Here is a 19,611-nt window from a genome sequence, read left to right as displayed (position 1 = left end):
TCTACGAATAACAAATTTAGTTCCTCAGCTGGTGGTGGTAACACTTGTAAAGACAACCATATCTGCCATATTGATGTTAGTTGTTGTTGCTTATGCCACAGATGCTGCAGACTTTGGTTGCCTGTTTGACAAACTTGATCACTAGGTGGCTGCTTGGACCATTGCCTACCACCTAAACAGTCAATGTAGAACCTAGGATGTAACCCCCCATGTATATATTAAAATATATATAATTGTAAGCCCTCATTGATCAATGAAAATATACTTGAGATCTGTATATACTATATAGAAAGTATAAACATTGTAACCCCTATCCTGGGTCATGCTAATTGACAATTACTTATGGAGTTGGGAGTTACCTCTCCATATCTTCGGAAGCTAACATATCTATCCTCTCTCGTTTTTTACATCAACTGTGCCATAAAGAAATTAGTAGTTTTTTTCGCTATTTGTAATTTGGATAATTTTTGTTAAAATATGATTATACTTCTTATTTTTCTTATGTTATACTATCAACATGAATTAACAAATTCAACATGATGCCCAAATTCTAAAGTATAACATTATGGGCACAGTTTGATTAATTTAAATTTATAACTGATAAAATACAATTGTGTTGTTTTTGAAATTATCATGTTAATTAATCAACAAATATCTAAATTCTAAAGCGTAACTTCATATCCATAATTTTTTTCTTTTAAAATTAAAATTAAATTCATGATTGATAAAATAATTTTTAATCTGAACAAAATTCAATGATTTTTTCTCAATCATAAGAAAAACAAAAAAATATAATTGCCTTTAGTAAATTTAAAAAATTATACAAATAAATAAAATAGTGAAAAGCCCTAAATTATGCATATGATGCCATTGGAAACCCTAAACCTACTTAATTTCTTAAGATGATGCCATCCTTTTCCTTCCCTCCTTGCGGTCAAACTTTCCTCAATCGATGTGAAGAATGAAAGAGGGGTTCGTTGGCTTATGAAGAAATAAAGAGGTAATCCAAAAAATGTTTGTCAGAATTGACTAGCAGATAGGATGCATAATAGGGGTTATAATGTTTATACTTTTCTATATTAATATGTGGGTTTCAAGTAAATTTTAATCAGGTAATGGAGGATTAAAAAAATATATTTTAATCCATGCATTGGTGGGGTTGGATAGGATGTCCAGTTATATAAAAGCTTATAAATGTGACAAATGTTGTTGGCAATAGGAATTGATAGTTATCTTAAGAAAAATGACAAATTCTTGTCTAAGTTGGAAATGATTGGAATGGTCTTTTCCCTCTCATGTTTTTTTAGTTGCATTCCAGTGTCTCCCTCTCCTTATGTCGGGAGATACTGGAAGCTAGGAACCAAAAAAATAAAAAATATTTTGGAAAACTATGGCAGAGGCTTCCTATGCACCAAAACTGCAATTTGAACTCTCATATTGGAAGGTTAATGTAAGTATGTAACTGCAATGCAACTGTCACAGTGGAAGAGACTAGCCGTCACTTCTATGCTTTGTGAATCTAACACTTCCACCTTTTTCTTATATTTTCCTTTTACCCTCTTGTAGTCCATATTTCATATTTTAATGAAATATTATGCTTAGCATTTTGGCCTTTGCTTAACCTCTAGATACAAATTACAACCTACATTGGAAAGTGAACTTGAGATAGGTTATTTAATGTAATTTGCATTTCAAAAATGCACAGAAAACCCTGTCTTAAAAAGAACAAGAAACTAAAAGGTAGAAAGGAAAGGTAAGATAGATCCATCATCACAATTTTTAATAGCTACGATTGCCAGTTTGGCTAACTTATGGGTGTTAGGGGTACCGTGTTGGTATATATCTTCCTTGTTTGTAGACAACGCTGACTCGGAATTCTCTTTCATTCGAAGGCATAACTAGTATCCATGCGCTTCATATTAGCCTAGAGTTCGCTCCTAGCAATATAGTCATCCCTACCCTATCACGTCAATCCCACAAGCCTCTTATCCATTCTTGTTTGATCATGGGGGGGGGGGGAGCAAGTCAAAATAGAAGAACTTACATTGGGTTTGGGGATAATCAGGCTCGAATTGATGACTTCCACCACATCAAGGTGAGACTCTAATACTAAGTTATATCCCTTCCCAGTCCCATCGAGAAATAGAACTAATTAATCCTTAGTCAAATTGGCCTTTGGAATGGCATGTGTTGGCATGCCAAGTTGTTGAAACTTGGCATGACATGATATGCCGGCACTAATATTTGCCAAAAAGAATTACGCGACCTATCGTGGGCACTAATTTGATGATATGCATCCTATGGGCAAGTCTAGATACAGTTGGTGGTGGTTTTTGATTAATTTTGGACTTTGGACTCCAGTTGCTTTATTGCCTTACAGTTGCATCCATTGTCGCTTCCATGTCTGTAGATTCTTGACAAGGGATCGGATAGATAAGGTGAAGTCAAGAGTGTGCAAAGGTTAACACTCCTTTCTTTTTCGTTGTTTGTTTTTGTTTTTAAAAGAAGGTGTATAGTGTATTAGGGTATATAGTTTCGAATGATACCGCTCGGTACGGGCGGTACGTGTCGGTCCGATAGGTTACCGGTACGTGGACCGCTCGTTACCGGGCAGAACGCTTAAAAGTGCCCCGTATCGGACGATACAGGGTTATATCAAGCACACCGATAATGGTCAAAATTTCGATCGTTACCGCCCGACATAGCTCGGTAACGGTCGAAATTTTGGGGTTATACCGCTCGGCACAGCTCGGTAATGGTCGAAATTTCGACCGTTACCGCCCGACATAGCTCGGTAACAGTTGAAATCGATCGTTACAGCTTGATAACATTGCTCCAACGGTCAAATTGACCGTTGGAGCCCTTTCTCATATGTTTTTAAACCCTTCTTCACCCCTATTTCACTTCATTTCATTCTCATACTTTCTTAAACTATCTCAAACTCTTTTTTTCTCATATTTGTGCTCCTAAACTCTACAAAACAACGATTTGTGAATTGAATCGAAGCTAATTTAGGAATATTAAGAGGAAGAACTTTCTAATCAAAAGGTATGTATTCTCTTTCTCTAATTAGAGAGAAATTAAGATCTTTAATGTTATGATTAGTGTATTTAATATTGATTAATTCGAAATTAGATACTATTAAGTATCTAATAGGTGTACTGCTCGATACACCTAAATTAGGTGTACCTAAATTAAGTATCTAATTAGATACTATTGATTAATTTAGAGGATTTTACACCTAAATTAGGTGTACCATTCGGTACACGGTACCGTACCATACCAAGCCAAGCTCGAAACACCGGTATGGTACGGTATTTCAATCCTTACAGTGTATAATGTCTGGAATGTGATTATGAGAGTATGTATATAACTGATGCATGCTGTTCATATATATGCAGTCCCTACATAGATTTTATCTGACATCTAGACATGTCTAAGAAAGAGTTTTTTTCTCACTAGTTTGAAGGTTCTGAACAATACTCTGAACTATATTCTTTTTAAGGTTCAATATAGATTATCAAATATGATGTTCCAAGATTTTCTATTTAAATGTTGGATTTGCATCAGTTCAGGTTCATTCTTACTCCGGCAAATTTATTACTACACAGACCTCAATATTTGTTACTAGTGCATTACATGTTGTCTTCCATTGTCATTGTCCTTAATGTATGCAACCCACTTTTATTGCCTTGGATTATTTTGCTGATCAACTTCTAAATGTTGAGTTGGTGCGGCTTACTCATGATTAATCTATAAGACCAGATAAAAATACTATGAAAAGAAAGCAGATTCTAGCTGATGATCTTTTACGTCTCTGTGTATATGTTTTCTGATTCCATTGAATCAAGAAGGCAGGGAATTCCTCGGAAGACAGAATGAAACATCAATCATCCATATGGCATCTCAGTCAGCTTCTTTACTTGTTTCTGATATACAGATTAGTATGCAACATGCATAAACTGGTTTATGCTAGAGGCAAATTTGGCTAAAGAGTAAACTATAACTACAGCTAAAAACAAGAACCACTAGAATTATTTACTGAAATTCTTGAATGAGGATGGCAAGACATCTATTCTCTACCTTTAGCTTATACCGATTTCCACAAAATAGATTTTATTATATTTAATATCCTTTTTCATCTTATTCTGATCCACACATAACATGTTGAATATAGGGAATTGGGGTTTCAGGGAATCGAGCTTATGCCTGATTCAATCTTTACTTAAAGATGTCTAACAAATAAAATGATACCATATACCTGAGTCCATCTCAGCAAATTTCTTGCTATCTGAAGCTGAGAATCAATTTAAGTGCACTTAGAATGTCTTGATCACGTTCTTTAGTTTTTCAACAAGGAAGTCTTTATTATTTTAACCCTCAGTGATCCACCAAGGAGCTTCCTCTCATTTGTATGTCTTGTGCATAACACTAGTATTACACAAAGTAATACTGGTGCAATCGATAACCTTAGAAGTTTTAAGTTGGATATTTTTCTCAATTGACAGGCCAATATGAAAAATCAGGTGCCTTTTGACATTTTTCTCATCAAATGTTGAATAGTTTGTGTGGTCAAATTACATTATATGCTTCAGTATCCATGGAATTTTTTTTTTTTTTTTTTTTGTTAATCCGATTTCCATTTTATGCAGATCAAATGTCTGGATTTTTCATTGGCAATTGTCTACCTCTTCTTAGTTTCTGCCTTTCTACTATGGGGTTTTGTATACAGAAAAAAAAGAGCTGGCCCTTCTAGAACAAAGACATTGTTGAATGTAAGAGATGATAACAACCACAATTCTGGTGACAAGAAGGAAGCTCCTTCCCAGGTGTTTACTTGGTTTGTGATATAATATTATCTCTTGCCATTTTTTATCATGTAGTAATAATTTTATTATATATTATTGTGTCATATTCTCTTTTATGTAAACATAAAAATATAAGATCATGGACTATAAATTCCTCTTCTGTTTGGCACTTTGTACAAATGCAAATATTTTGGACTTTTGACTCTTTGAATGATTCTGTATGCCTACCACCACTCAACTGATATTTTGTTTATTAAAAATTTGTGGCATTTTGAAAACAATAATCTTTTATAATTAAAAAAATTATATTTTAAAATATTTGCCACTAACCATATATGCATATCATTTTGTTATTTGAAAAGTTCAGTGTCTTGTTTGATGACCATTTCACAAGTTATTCTGTGTGCCTTTACTTTTCTTGTTGCTAGTTGTAATCGCCATCAACCAAATTCTAGCTGTGGCCATCACCAGCTTGAAGAAGAGGTAAAGCACTAAATATATTCCAAGAGATCATGCTCTTTCTCATTCTTTTGAAATTGAATGTTTCAACCAAATTAGGTAAAAGCTTTTGCCAATCTAGTGAGTCAGAGTGTCTTAATTTAACACATTGCAGCCATCAGATATCTTGTTCTACATTCGTGTGTATCACTTGTCTAGAAACTGAAGATTAACAATGAACAGGAAGCACACAGCTTTCTTTTGACAATCTATTAAAGAATGCTCCATTTTCTATGGCAACTAACAGGAACATGTATGTCTCTCTTAAATGTTGACTCTTGGGATGCACGTGCTACATTCAATTGTGGGATTATAGGTTTCTGGTTACAGTGCACACGTTGCGCTGGAGTTTACTGAAGTGGAACTCCAAGATATTTAATGTTCCCAGTTAGAAGCTGTCGGGTAAAACCAAGGTTTGCAGTACCGACCCGTACCGCCCGGTACGGGCGGTACGTACCGGTCCGATACGTTGCCGGTACGCGGACCACCTATTACCGTGCCGAGTACTGTACCGAGCGGTATACCGTACCGTACCGGTACCGAGCGCTGGTCGAAACACCGGTACGGTACGGTATTGCGAACCTTGGGTAAAACTAGGAAGGCTCATTTGTATTGTATTATTTTATGAGATAGTGCAATATTTCAAGATCCTAATTTCTAGGGGTATATATATAGAGAAAATTATAGATACTTTTCCAATATATATATTTTAAGAAAAGGCAAGGAATTAATTTTCACCTACGTGTATCTTTTTGATAAAGTGCATACAAAACTCACTGAACTTAGAGCCATTAGTCTATGATATATCAAAGTGTAACATATAAAAAGCAAGTGGGATTTAGTGTGACTATGCATGGATATATGGTTTTGGTGTTAACTTCAAGTTATTGTTTATCTTTCATAGGCTCTGACATCCAGAGGACTGCTATAGGTGGGCAAACAATGCTAGATGCCTAGTCACGATAAGGCTATCGAGATTGGGAATGTAAAAGACTAATGACGATTTATGCTAATTAAAATGTTCAAAAGAAAGGATCTTATGCTTGGATGTTTCTTGTGGTTTACATGACAGTTTGTTATAGTTTATGGTCCTTTGCTAGGATCAATCAGTGGATTCAGTTTTGAAGACTGAATTGTATGACCCCTTTTGTCTATTTATTTGTAGATCTGTTTCTATTTAGGTAATTATTCTTCTACTGATGCTTTTATAAATTGTGTTATTCAAATGGTAGCTCCTCTAAATAATCTGGAGTGTATAAGCTCCATATTTCTGGAAATAGCTAGTTGTTGAAACTTGATAATATTATGTTATGTCCAACTGACCAAACTTTCAACCAAGTTAATAATTTAGTAAAGCCAACTTAAGATTCTGTTTTAAGGCTTACTTGTTTTCTCTGCTTCCCTTTCTTTGGAGGGAAGTGAGACTTGAGAGACTTAAGACATTGGTTGACTTAGGATTTTATGTTAGGTGATAATTTTTTTTCTTTTCATGTTCTTAGATACCTTTGAGTTCAAACTTTCTTTAATTCTTCTATCTAGCCTCTGTGTGTGTGTGTGTGTGTGTGTATGTATGCATATATATGTATATATGTATATGTGTGTATATATATATATATATATATATATATATATATATATATATATATATGTGGTTGAGATATATATATATATATATCCTGGCAATCTATTGGTAGTGGAGTTGGGCATTGATTTTATCAAAATGTTCTTTCCAATTTCTCGTTTTTTAAATTATTAATAATTCTCGTTTTTTGCTTTGGCAAAAATTGGCCTTCTTTCCTATATTTATTGTTCTTGCTTTGCATATCAATATAGAGCAATGGTTGAGGCATTTTTTCTGCACCTGCATACTGCTTGCTATGTTAGCTTTACAATGAAAGGGGTTATTGATTTTGTAGCAGTATATCTTTGTGCTCTTCAATTGTATCATACTGACTAGTGACTATTTAAATGGCCAATTTGGGCACAGGGGTGACTGAACTGGCTTTTACTGATAGGTGGTTATTGATACTTTGCATTAGTGGGCTCTTTTCTCTCTCAACACATACCAAAGCAGTCAAGTTGTCAAATAGGACGGTCAAAGGAATTCAACTTTTGAGAGAATGTTTTTATTTTTTGCTCTCTTTCCTCTTTCTTTCATTTTTTTTTCCATTTTTCTACCCATGAATGTGCTGGTGCCAGCATGATGGACTCTGATACTGTCCTTTCAATTGTCTGAGCTGGTCTAAACTGGTGGAAGACACTTAAATGACTCCTGTGACTGATGTGTGCCAAACTAGCACAGAAACAATGTTTTCAGCATGGTTTAGACTTCAGAGTTTAGACTAAATTTGATGGAGTATTTTGGGTTCTGCTATATACTGCTTGGCCTTGGGTTGTTCTTGTATTACTCCATGCTAGATTGATATGTTCTGCTTCTACTATGATATACCATGGGCTTTAAATCCATGAGTATAACATAACTAGCATAGTTACACATGTAGACATTCCCTTGACTTTGCAGAATAACTAGCACAGAAATGCATGCAGATATGCTGCATTTTTTTTCAATTTTGTGGAACAATTAGCACAGTTATGCATGCAGACATGCTACATTTTCTCTTTTTTGCTTTGTATAGGCCTGTGTTTTCAGTAAATAGTCACCAAGTAAACTGATACATGAGGGTTTTTTATTTTTTAAATAGAAACTTTGTTCCTTTTGGCGTTTTTAAACCCTAATATTGGTGCAACTGTGGTTATGGATATACTAACAGAGCTATTTTCTTAGTCTTGATAATATAAGTGAACTTTATCAAGTTTACCATGAAGATATTGATAGAAATAATCTGCAATTTTTAGGTAATAAGTAGTTTTACTTTTATCTCCTATTGGAAGATGGTCATGATTTGAATCATTAATAATGGTTGTGAACCATTTATCTCATTTTAGTTTGGTTTTCTGAGTATAATGATACACTTAATATGAGATAAATGGTGGGAGAAGGCCTTATATGGATCTCAATGTCTAGAAAAAGATCCATGTAGTCATGCCCAAGTAGTTGGGATTTTATAATTGAGAGGGTGAGAGAGGGATGTGACGGATAGCAAGAAGAGGGCTGAAGAAAGGCTAAACTGCCCTCTTTAAAGCCTCAAAAGATATCTCAAGTTTCACTTGAAGCTGGGGACCAGGAGGTGGGTTTACCACTCAGTCTAGGTCCCAAAATGGGTAAAAAACTGGGCAATGAGCCTGGTTCAGCATGTTTACCAGGTGGTAGGCCTTGAACCGACTGCAAAATGCCCGGTTAGGGTTGGTTATTATTAGACTTTGTTTGTGTCTTTCTGTGCAATAACATGGCCAGTGATATTGATTGGTTTCACTGTAATGTTAGGGTTGGTTATTATTAGACTTTGTTTGTGTCTTTCTGTGCAATAATATGGCCAGTGATATTGATTGGTTTCATTGTAATGTTAGTGTTCTTTTTTTGAGTTCTTGGGTATATCTGTGAACTTTGGCTGTCATACTTATTGTCCATGTTAATTTATTATGGTTTTTAATGAGCATCAATTTGTTCAGAAATACTACTGCTGCTTGTAGGAATGTTTACCGACTCGACTTGGTGTTCTTTAATTATGTCCCTTGTCTATTATTATAAGAAATAATTTCAGTAAATGTCAATGTTGTACCTTGTGATTTCATATCAATTGTGTTTACAAAAGTTCATTCTCATTTGTTAGATATCTGAAGAGGTTCCTCCGGTAGTTAAAGCACATCGACCTTCTGTAATTCAACTTTATATGTCAAATTTCTTCAGGTGGCTTTGGTTCTACATCTGTAAATTTTATGTGATGGTTTTTTGAGTATTGTTATTTCTGTGCAATGTCTTCAACTAGTTGCTTATATGGTTTTGTAGGAAGTACGGGAGCTTTGTTTCCAAAAATCCAACTCTCATTTTGTGCTTATCATTGGTTGTTCCTCTTCTTCTATGCTTAGGGCTTATCCGTTTCAAAGTGGAAACACGTCCTGAGAAGGTATTCTTTTTAATATTCTCAGAAATCTAGTTGTAGGAATTTATGAATTTGAGGGTAGAAAGTTCTCAGAAAGCTAATTCATGCACAATGGATTAGAAAATATTGGATTGCTTATATTTAGTACATGTATCTTTCATTGTGCATGTGTGATAATTTTTTTGCTGAGGCAAAGCAGCAAGTTGAATATCTCAAAAAGAGCTTGAAATAAGTACCAGAGTAAAAAAATAGCAGAAGAAAATAAAAAACAAACATAAAACAAAACAAGAAAATAGTCCAAGAGATAACAACAAAAGTGAACTGCATCACAATGACAATCTTTATAATAACACAGATCACTGAGTCAGGTCCTATTTTTGTGAAAAGTAGTAGATTGAGCCATCACTAATCTGAGGATCCATGGAGTCATCTGAAGGTTATATTGCTCTCCAGATGACCCAGTGCAAGTTGCAGAAATTTCACCACTTGGATGGGAAAGAAGAAAGGTGCTAGTTATCCCATGGTAGCTTAATAGAACCAAGTGTAATCATTGAGATCACCTTTGGGGATGTAGACTTGAAAGGCAAGTAAGCAACGGAGGATGATGAGCCAATGGACTCTTGTGGCCCAGGAATTGTCTAGAGTCCAACATTTCTTGAGGGTAAACTTAACTGGAACGGACTTTATTCCTAGGGACCAAACCACATGAAGCACTTTTATGTTGGGGCACAAAGTGGCTTTCTAGATGAATTTGGAGAATGGTCAAAGGGATCCTACAAAATTAGGTATTATTATGAAGTTATTGAAAAATCACTAGATGCTGATATTCAGGCTAGCCAAGTGAGAAAAAAAAAAGACTTACTATAGATGGGCTACCAAGGAAGTAAGGGAAAAAAGTTAAATAGTGTTGTTCACACTTCACAGGCCAATTTTTAAAGTCTGAATAATGTCTCCTTCCCTGGACTGCACAAGCCAACTAGAAGCCATGAAAATCTTGGCAACATTGATCAAATTGTTGAATGAGAGGATTTGCTATATTGGAAAATGGTTCTAGCTAACTGTCCTCTGAAAGCCTGAAAAAGAGAGCTCATTGCCGGGAATGGAGGAGGAGATTCTGAAGGTTTTCTGATGTTCCATACGTCGAAAAGGATGATCTACTGGAACTTCTGCAGAAATGTTTCCTCTTAAAGTATTTGAATGCAATGTGTTCTAAAAGGAAAGTACGGAATGCATTGACCTAACACTAACAGGGACTTGGATTAAGAACACCAAGGTCCTCCTCCTATTTAGATCTTGCTGTTATAGAAGATAAATTAATTTACTGGACACCAGCTTCTTCTTACTGAAGTTTGACCGTTGTACAAAAGCCCTTTATTGTGTTCCTTGATAAATCAGGCAGGATCATGGATGATGGGTAATGTAAGGATAACAATGAGAGTGAGTTTGGCCAAAAATAATCTCCTTGCAAACAAGATTACTTTGGACTTCTAATCTAACCCTCAGGCCATAATTTGAACTTTTGAAATGTGAATAGACCAGGCCGATCTAAGAAGGTGATCGGGGCAATGCAGAAGCTTTGATCACTAAATTCCCTCTGATTGTGAACTAGGACAAATCAATGTAGATTAAAATTTATGTTAAAACCCAAGCTGAATTTGAAGCAGTATAGGCCTAATTTAAGCTTAATAAGATCCATCTTGATTGAACCCAAGGACAATGTGTATTATCTGCAAATTGAGTCAAATGAGGTTAAGTAATTAATTCACATCATTTATTCATATTTTTAACTGGAAGAATTAATTTTGCCAATCAAAATTTTTTCTAATGTTGTTCTCAGAAATAATTCTTTGTCATGTTTCTGATGAAGATTATCTTTATACTAGATTCTGTGTAATTTCTGCATGTTTCCCTTTTGTCTTGGCTTTGAAATTCCCAGTTTGTTTCTTTCTGTATCCTTATCCTTTTTTGTGATTTCTAAACATTGGCATGGTACAGCTATGGGTTGGTCCTGGAAGTAAGGCTGCTAAAGAAAAACAATACTTTGATAGCCACCTTGCTCCTTTCTACAGAATTGAACAGGTACTCATAAATTTTGTAGGTCACAGTAATTCTACTTAGCCATTTCACTGTTACATCACAAGTTATACTTGTCTATTCTGCTGGATGAAAGCTATGCGCTACTGAAGCAGGATCAACAGTATTTAGAATCATTGGCAACTTATAAATATTTGGTAGGATGTATGAACACTTCCCAGGCTTCATGTCTTGATTTTGTCTCTTTAGATGATAGAAGTGGTGGAAGTTATGCGCCCAGATTCCATTAACCCAACACCATAATATATTTTGCCTATTATTCGGTGGGTTTGACTTTGGTCATTTTAACTCATACTTGAGGCGGATTGCATTTATCAGGCCCAAAATATTCACTTTGTTGAAAGTGATTGCAAAAAATTAACCTTTCAGTTGCTTTTTGTCTGTAACAGGTGTTTCTCTCTTGCTCTTTTTATCTTCATTCTCTTTCTCCCATCTTTTATTCTTTCATTTCTTTTGTAGTGTTCTTCTCCTGTTCTCCTCACTTGTTTTTCTTGTTGTGTTGTTCATGAATTCTCCTGCATATCCCTCATCTTGTATCAAGATATATACTTCATCTTATTGTCTAATTGCTAGCACACCATTCATTCCCGTGTTTGCCACTCAGTGCATTATTAATGCTATTTTATGAACATAGATGGCGTAAAATTTGTGTTTGTAATTTGTTATATTATTGCCTAATCAGACATCACTCTATTATAATCATATATGTTGTCAGTGTAAAACCCTACTTTCTTCATTATTTTTCAACAATTATATACTTCAAAACTATGTTTGACCATGGAAATTTTAATGCCCAGTTTAACTGTAGAAGGCATTAGAAGAGGGATGTTTTGAGGTTCCATTATATATATTTACATGTATGCCAAATTACGAAGATTGTATGTTGTTTTTGTTATGAGAAACGTCCTTTATTTATTGTCACTTAGCTAATATCTATATCAGATGGATATAATTGAATCACAGACTATGATTGTTCATGCATGTTGGTGTTGATAACCCGATGGGCTTGCCTAAAATTTGTCTTAGTTTCAGTCATTACTCATACATGAACATATGAAGAGTAGACTACGGAGTAGTATTTCACCCATGCCATCTAGGATGCATGTCACAGAGCACGAGGATCCATGTGGATCATTTGTGGTCTAAAAGCAAAGATAAAAGAGAAGGAAGAATTGTGGCTATTGATTCATATGAAATATGAGGCAGAGTCTACATGATATCAAGATAGACTGTGGTTCTTCATATTCTCTGTCTTCCTACTACTTTGGATCTTATGACTTACAGCTGTACGATGATAGTTGTTCCTACTACTTTAGAAGTGGTTCTTCATATTCTCAGTCTTCCTACTTACAAATGTATGGTGATAGTTGTTCGTTCTTTTCAGAGTCGGATAGCATACAATAACAATGTAGTAATGAGACCCATAGCTTAGGTGCACTACATCCTACGGAGTTGTATACTGGGTCCTACTTATCTAAGGTCCCTCCTACCACACAAGTGGTGAACAACGATGAGGCGATGACTGCTACCACATTATTACATCAGCTATGTACTTTTTATTGATACCAGATGTCACGAGAGTAAAATTCAATACCTTGTCCAAAACCAGACAATGCCTCATAGTCTCATACGTAAGACTAAGATCACATTGAGTAGCATGTCAACTAGCAGCAAGGATTATTGTGTTGATTTACATGTTAGTGCAAGGTGGAATAATTTGGTAGCAAAGTATACTATAGGGAAAGTTAAGTCCTTGGTACAATCAATTGGTTGGTTCTAGGATTGACTGGGGATATATACTAACTTAATCCCATCGGTTTTGAGTTGCCTTACATCCATTCAAACTTGTACTGTTTGTTATTGGCTTGCATTGGACCTATGCTCTTTTTTATTAGTCAGTATACATGGACTATTATCGCGGACTTAGCTGGTTTTGCCTAAGTCGTGCGGCACCCTTGCGTGTCCATCCGCAAAGGTCAGCCTTCCGGAAACCTCCTATGGTCTCTTAGGACCTACAAAAGAGAAAACAGGTTATAGAAAGCACCTCACTCGGGATCCACAAGCAATCGTTTCAGCAAACACTTCATAGCCAATGCAAATTACAAATAGACTTTACAAGCTCTGAACGGTTGCACAACAAAGGGTCCAAAATGGTCCACTATAGATCGAAAGAAAATAAGGTTGCTAAGCCTACTGCCAACCCTTTACATGCTGTGCAAAGCATGAACAAACCAAAAGACACGGACATACATAAGCATTATGTCGAACACCCTTTTTACAATTTTGTCCGTGATATTCTCCCCCACTTATTTTTTCGATGTCCTCGTCGAAGCCTTTGCAAACGATTAGAGAAAGCGCCTCACTCGGGATCCACAAGCAATCGTTTCAGGAAACATTTCATAGCCAATGCAAATTACAAACAGACTTTACAAGCTCTGAACGGTTGCACAACAAAGGGTCCAAAATGGTTTACTATAGACCGAAAGAAAATGGGGCTGCTAAGCCTACTGCCAACCCTTTACATGCTGTGCAAAGCATGAACAAACCAAAAGACATGGATATACATAAGTATTTTGTCAAACACCCCATTTACAATTTTGTCCGCGATATTCTCCCCCGCTTATTTCTTTGACGTCCTCATCGAAGCCCTTGCAGACCCTGTAACTCCTCGCCTTTGCTGAGTCTTTAATTTTCTGCTCCAGTTGCAATGCGCCTCTTGGCCCCCAGCTGCTCTTCGTCGCTGTTGTTGAGTAGTCGAACTTTTGATACGCCGTGCTGCTTCAACTCGCGAATGACTCTGACTCTAGTGTGCGGTTGGCTGAGTTGTGTTGATCCCTGTTGGTTCTTGCGGATCCTTCAGATGAAGGAAAAGACCATCCTAATTATGCGCTAGTCTCTCAAATGCCTCATGCTGCTTGAACTGGGTGGATGCTTGTTGGAGCTTTAACGAGCATCGCCTCGCAAACTTTTTAAAGTTTTTGGGTCTTTCCTCCACAAAATTTGCCCATCGACTCTTCTTTCACTTAGTCACTTCCAAGTAGGTTCGCATCACTTCCGCTTTCGATTGGTATTCTGTTGGGAAATAAAGCAGATAATCTACTCTCAGTAGCACTAATCACCATTGGTGAGGATTTGACAACTATTGTCTTCCATTAGATTTCTTCGAAGGGTCTTTGAACTTGTGCAGAGCCCCTCTGCTGGATAGATAAGAGAATTGGGGTACTCGGTTTCGCCCATTCTCTTAAGAGTTGAGAAGACAAAGGTTACTTGACTTTGCCCGCCTCCTCGAGGGGTTTTACTCTATGCATCGAGCTGGTTACTGGCCTTTGCCTGCTCTTTACTCATATTTCTGAAGTACTTGAAGTGTTTGTACTCATTGCGTTGAGTTAGTTATTGTGATTCATCTTCTTATTGCTATCAAATTTCTAGAATGCAGGAAGTTTTCACCCTAACTTGGAGTAAGTCTGTAATAGTTTTGGTCGCCTCTAGGATTGTACCATTTTCTCTATCAACCCAGCTGCCTACTCCACTGAGTAGCAAAGGTATAACATCGCGTACTGCCTGCTTCGTTCCTTGGTTGTGCACTCTTACATCGACCCAAAGTCCTCCACTTTCGACTATCTTGATGAGAAGCTCGTAGACACCGGTCTTATGAAGTTTCCTGGCCTCTGCCTTTCAGCCTTGTCTCAGTACTTGGAGTTTGCCTCTGTATTCTCCACCTCCCCGACCCCTTTCATGACCAAGCGCTCTCCCTCAATGAGAGTAAGGGATCGAAAACTTCACGGAAGTCCCGCCTCTACAGTACCATGACGCTGCCATGCCCATGGCCCTACTATCCGTCGCCTCGCATCTGCATCCCTTTCTTCACGATCGGTAGATCTGTCTCTGTGTCATTCCTTCGAGTCCACCTTCATTCTAACCGATGCTTGGTTTTAGGTAGCTAAGTCCCTCTGGACTCGTCGTTGCTTCCTCGCCCTTTCGACCCCTTGCTCAAACACCTCTGTGTTCTCCAAGCAATTCCCCTTGGTCGATGGAAAGACAGACTGCAACTCCCATGCATGGCCTTTGCCATCATGTTGCAAGGTTCACACCGATTCTGTTTTCCTTAGCTTCCTTGGTAGCAATGTTCGCTTACTCGGCATTGTCCTCTGACTTGCCGGGTTCCCTTAAAAGAATATGGGCTCTGGAGCAGTCCAACTCTCTAGCCGCTTTGATCATACCTATGCATGATCAAGTCCCTCCTATGGGACTCATTGGTACTTGCATTCGATCTTTTTCCTTAGTGGTACACAGCCCCATATGCTGATGACCAAGGCTTTCATTCGATGTAAAATTCGATGCACGCATGGAAGACCCGCCTCTGCGGTACCATGACTTTCACTCCTTGAATCCATAGCCCTTCTTGCCGCCGTGTTGTTCACCGAAGTGGAGCTCCCAATAGCTCCCGATCATACCTTCGTATGATATAGTCCATCACGGGACTAGATTCGTGTGTATCACATTGCCACGAACTGTTCCACCACGATCTGTTGTACTATGTCGCCTCCTGGTGATGTCTCTATTGCATTTTGATCATTGTGGGATGAACTCGGATTATGATCCCTTTATGTGTGGCCTCTATCAACACATCGTAGGGCCTCTTCCACCTTCGATTGTGTTCACTCCTTTGGCAATCGACCTTCGTCCACCCGCTCTCGGGTCACACCTAGACGAAGTACCGCTCTCGGATGATCCATCACATAGTAGCTCCCGAAGTCCACCGACTTCGCTGAAATTGGTGCACCATTGTCTGGATCATGGGCCTCTGCCCCTACCAGCACAATCTCCGCTGCACACCACTTCCTTCATGGAAACTTGAACGGCAGCACTGTGGCATATTCTTCAAGAGTACCCGCCTCCGCGTTCTCTTGCCCCGTGCCAAGACCTTCTGAACCCAACTTCGCTTCCGCAAGTTGAGTCGTCTTGGTTCCTCCATCAAATGCTTCTTCGAGAAAAGGTACATGTGCCTCAAAGCTCTCTTCGTTTTTGGCATCATAATGAGGGACCCATGGAACAATGTGATCCTGATCTTGCCTCTGCAAGAGTTCATGTTCTTGACCTCTGTTCAAGGAAAGCTCTATGCCCCCTGCTCCATGTTTCATCTTCTATGCTGTGTCCCTTTATGCGGCTTGGGTACTTTGCCAAGTTACACCCAATTTGCTCTACTCCTCAATTTGCATTGAGTTGATGATGGTCCTCACACCTACCATTCCACGGGTCAGCCCTCCATTGAGTCTGATCTTCATATCAACTCCAAGTGTGTCTTCATTTGTATTGCCTTGGGTCGCTCTCCCACTTGATCTCGCAATGCATTCCCCAAATGCATTATCTCAAGCGAGATCATGCGACGACTCCTCGCCGTTCGCTTGGTCCGTGGAGCTTTGTGGAATTGTTTTGAGATACTCCTCAACATGTGTGGTCCGTTGCATATGATTCTCTCTCTAGAGAACCAGGACTTATCCCGCCAAGGTATCTGTCCCGTTGGAGCAACTTCTCTCTTCACATCCTTCCCTTTAGAAGTTCGGAGACCACCATCCCCTTGGACTACTCTACCTTATTGAACAGACTGTGCATTGTTCTGCCTCCCGCAAGCGCACTTGCTAGATTACGACTCCATGTCAATACAGCCCCCGCTGCATCCCTCAAGGCCTAGCAACATGCTGAACTCGTTGTATAATTCAACTTCCTACGGACGTATCCTTCTCATGCTGAAGAGAAAGTTTCAATGCTCCATGACGCCGAGTTTCGGTCGTCGTAGGATGGTCACGAACACTCCATCGTTCGCATACAAGCCTTTGCACGAGTACCAAATTCTTCGAGTTAGCAATTCCCCTCACCTCTTTGAGCTTTGCACAACTCTTTCGGTCGTTGAACAACTCATTCCACCTTACATGGTCTCATCAATTACCAAGTGTCTCGCTTGCCTTGAGCACCATCAAGTATGGTTGCCAATGTTGAGTCGTAGCTCAAACTCAGCCATCCCAACCTTTGTCCGCTACGCATTCTTCCCAGCTTGCTTGTCCTCGTGGTGCCTCTTGTGCGAAGGGTTGGCCATTCCTCTGAATGCCAATCTCATATGCTCGCTTCTCTGAGCGATTCCTTTTCCCTACATCTCCATGCCCGCTTTCTCCCAAACGGTTGTGTGTGCTGGCTGCCCTCAACGCAGCCCCGCTAGGTCCCCCACGTTTGTATGTTAAGTGTTTCTATGAGTGCTTGTCCTGCTCTGATACCATCTATCACGGACTTAGCTAGTTTTGCCTAAGTCATGCGGCACCCTTGCGTGTCCGTCCGCAAATGTTAGCCTCCCCAAAACCTTTTATGGTCCCTTAGGACCTACAAAAGTGAAAACGAGTTAGAGAAAACACCTCACTCGGGATCCACAAGCAATCATTTCAGTAAACACTTCATAGCCAATTTACAAATAGACTTTACAAGCTCTGAACGGTTGCACAACAAAGGGTCCAAAATGGTCCATTACTGATCGAAAGAAAATGGGGCTGCTAAGCCTACTGCCAGCCTTTTACATGCTGTACAAAGCATGAACAAACCAAAAGACACAGACATACATAAGCATTATGTCGAACACCCCATTTACAATTTTGTCCGTGACACTATGTTGGTCTAGAACATACCATTAGAGGATAATTCCTGTCTTGATATTTTATTGGAGCAATATGTTCAACTTATCATGGGATATGGAACAATAACACAATTCATTGTCTAGACACAGTTTTGCTGAATATATATATTTTTTCCGTGGCTTCTTTTTCAGATGGTATCAGAACTTTTCAACTACAGGTGCAAATTTCCTGATTCCTTTGTCTCTCAGTGGTTCTGGAAATTTTGCATCTTTTGTTTCTAGAACCCAGTACAAGTTGGACAACAAATGTTATTCTCATGATGGTTGGACTACATGAAAAGTTAAACTACTTTTTGTCTATCCATGATTGTGCAACTTTTTAAACGTTCTAGTTTGAATGTTCTATGAAGTATGAACTGGAACTTTTGTTATTGTTTTGTAGTCTGTTTGGTCGTTACATTTAACTAGTAAGTTTTGTCTCTCTTGTTGGTATTATCATTGTGTTGTTTCTCAAAAGATTAATCTATATGTCAAAATTGTATTCTTTCTCATTTTAATTTGAGCAGTTTCCTGCTTGTGCTCACATGTTACTAGGGTAATTTCTCTGTTGCAGCTTATATTAGCAGGAATTTCTGGTTCAGATGCTGAGAGGCCACCCAATATCATTTCTGATAAAAATCTAAAGCTACTTTTTGAATTACAAAAGAAGGTACTTGATATACATGTAATCGCTAATGCTTTTAAAGTCAATTCTATAAGTAATTGTATTCTCCAATTTTGAAAGGTTGATGATCTTCGTGCAAATTATTCTGGATCGATGGTTTCCCTTGCTGATATCTGCCTGAAGCCTCTTGGTAAAGATTGTGCTACTCAGAGTGTTCTACAGGTGCATTGTGCTGGAATTTTTTTTCATCAATTTACTTAGATAGTTGTAGCCGTAGGAACTATGAAGGAACTAAGATAGAATTTGTGAGCCATATGTAACCATTCATATTGACATTAATGGTATAACAATCTAGATGGATATGTGGTATTTAACATTGATCTATGTCAATTCAAATTGATTCTTCCTTTCAATGTAAAGTTAAATTCTTTTCTAAATGTTTCATATGTTTTTATAACTATGGACATCTTTACTCTACTAAATATGATTCTCTTTTGACCAGTATTTCAAAATGGATCCTCAGAACTATGATGCTTATGGTGGTTTAGACCATGTTCAATACTGTTTTCAGGTAACACCTTTAAACTTAGCATATAAAATTTCGTTGTGTTATGTAGATACCCACTTTGTTCGTAGCAGACCTGGCAATGGATTGGGATGATTTGAGATCCAGTCTGACCTCAACCAAATGAATTATATTTTTAATTTGATAATATGATTTCTTGTTTAATCAGATTATCCAATTATGGTAAAAACCAGGTTAGCTACAACCATGATGTTATCCATTTATGATCAGATTCAGTGATCTAATATTTTAGTTATTAATATTATCCATTGTTCTATTGGTGTGGGTCTTTAAACTAGTGATAGCTTGGATGAAGGGGATAAGCTGCGATCTAGTTTGATTATTAAGTTGCAGATTTTAGT

At 37.8% G+C, this 19,611-nt stretch overlaps 1 protein-coding gene across 1 annotated transcript in view; it reads left to right on the top strand.

The window, feature by feature from the left end:
* Window positions 1-19,611, top strand: part of LOC103971663 (uncharacterized) — a 63,016-nt gene that overhangs the window by 14,257 nt on the left and 29,148 nt on the right. Inside the window, exons 8-14 of the mRNA XM_009385739.3 lie at window positions 4,653-4,829; window positions 9,038-9,114; window positions 9,214-9,331; window positions 11,303-11,386; window positions 18,634-18,729; window positions 18,805-18,906; window positions 19,187-19,255. Coding sequence (XP_009384014.2) covers window positions 4,653-4,829; window positions 9,038-9,114; window positions 9,214-9,331; window positions 11,303-11,386; window positions 18,634-18,729; window positions 18,805-18,906; window positions 19,187-19,255 — 723 coding nt within the window. The remainder of the gene's footprint in view (window positions 1-4,652; window positions 4,830-9,037; window positions 9,115-9,213; window positions 9,332-11,302; window positions 11,387-18,633; window positions 18,730-18,804; window positions 18,907-19,186; window positions 19,256-19,611) is intronic.

The sequence above is a fragment of the Musa acuminata genome, chromosome BXJ3-11 (genome assembly GCF_036884655.1).
Source record: "Musa acuminata AAA Group cultivar baxijiao chromosome BXJ3-11, Cavendish_Baxijiao_AAA, whole genome shotgun sequence".
In the NCBI taxonomy this organism is placed as follows: domain Eukaryota; kingdom Viridiplantae; phylum Streptophyta; class Magnoliopsida; order Zingiberales; family Musaceae; genus Musa; species Musa acuminata.
The sequence above is the reverse complement of the archived record's forward strand: the minus strand, read 5'-3'. Positions and strand labels throughout refer to the sequence as shown.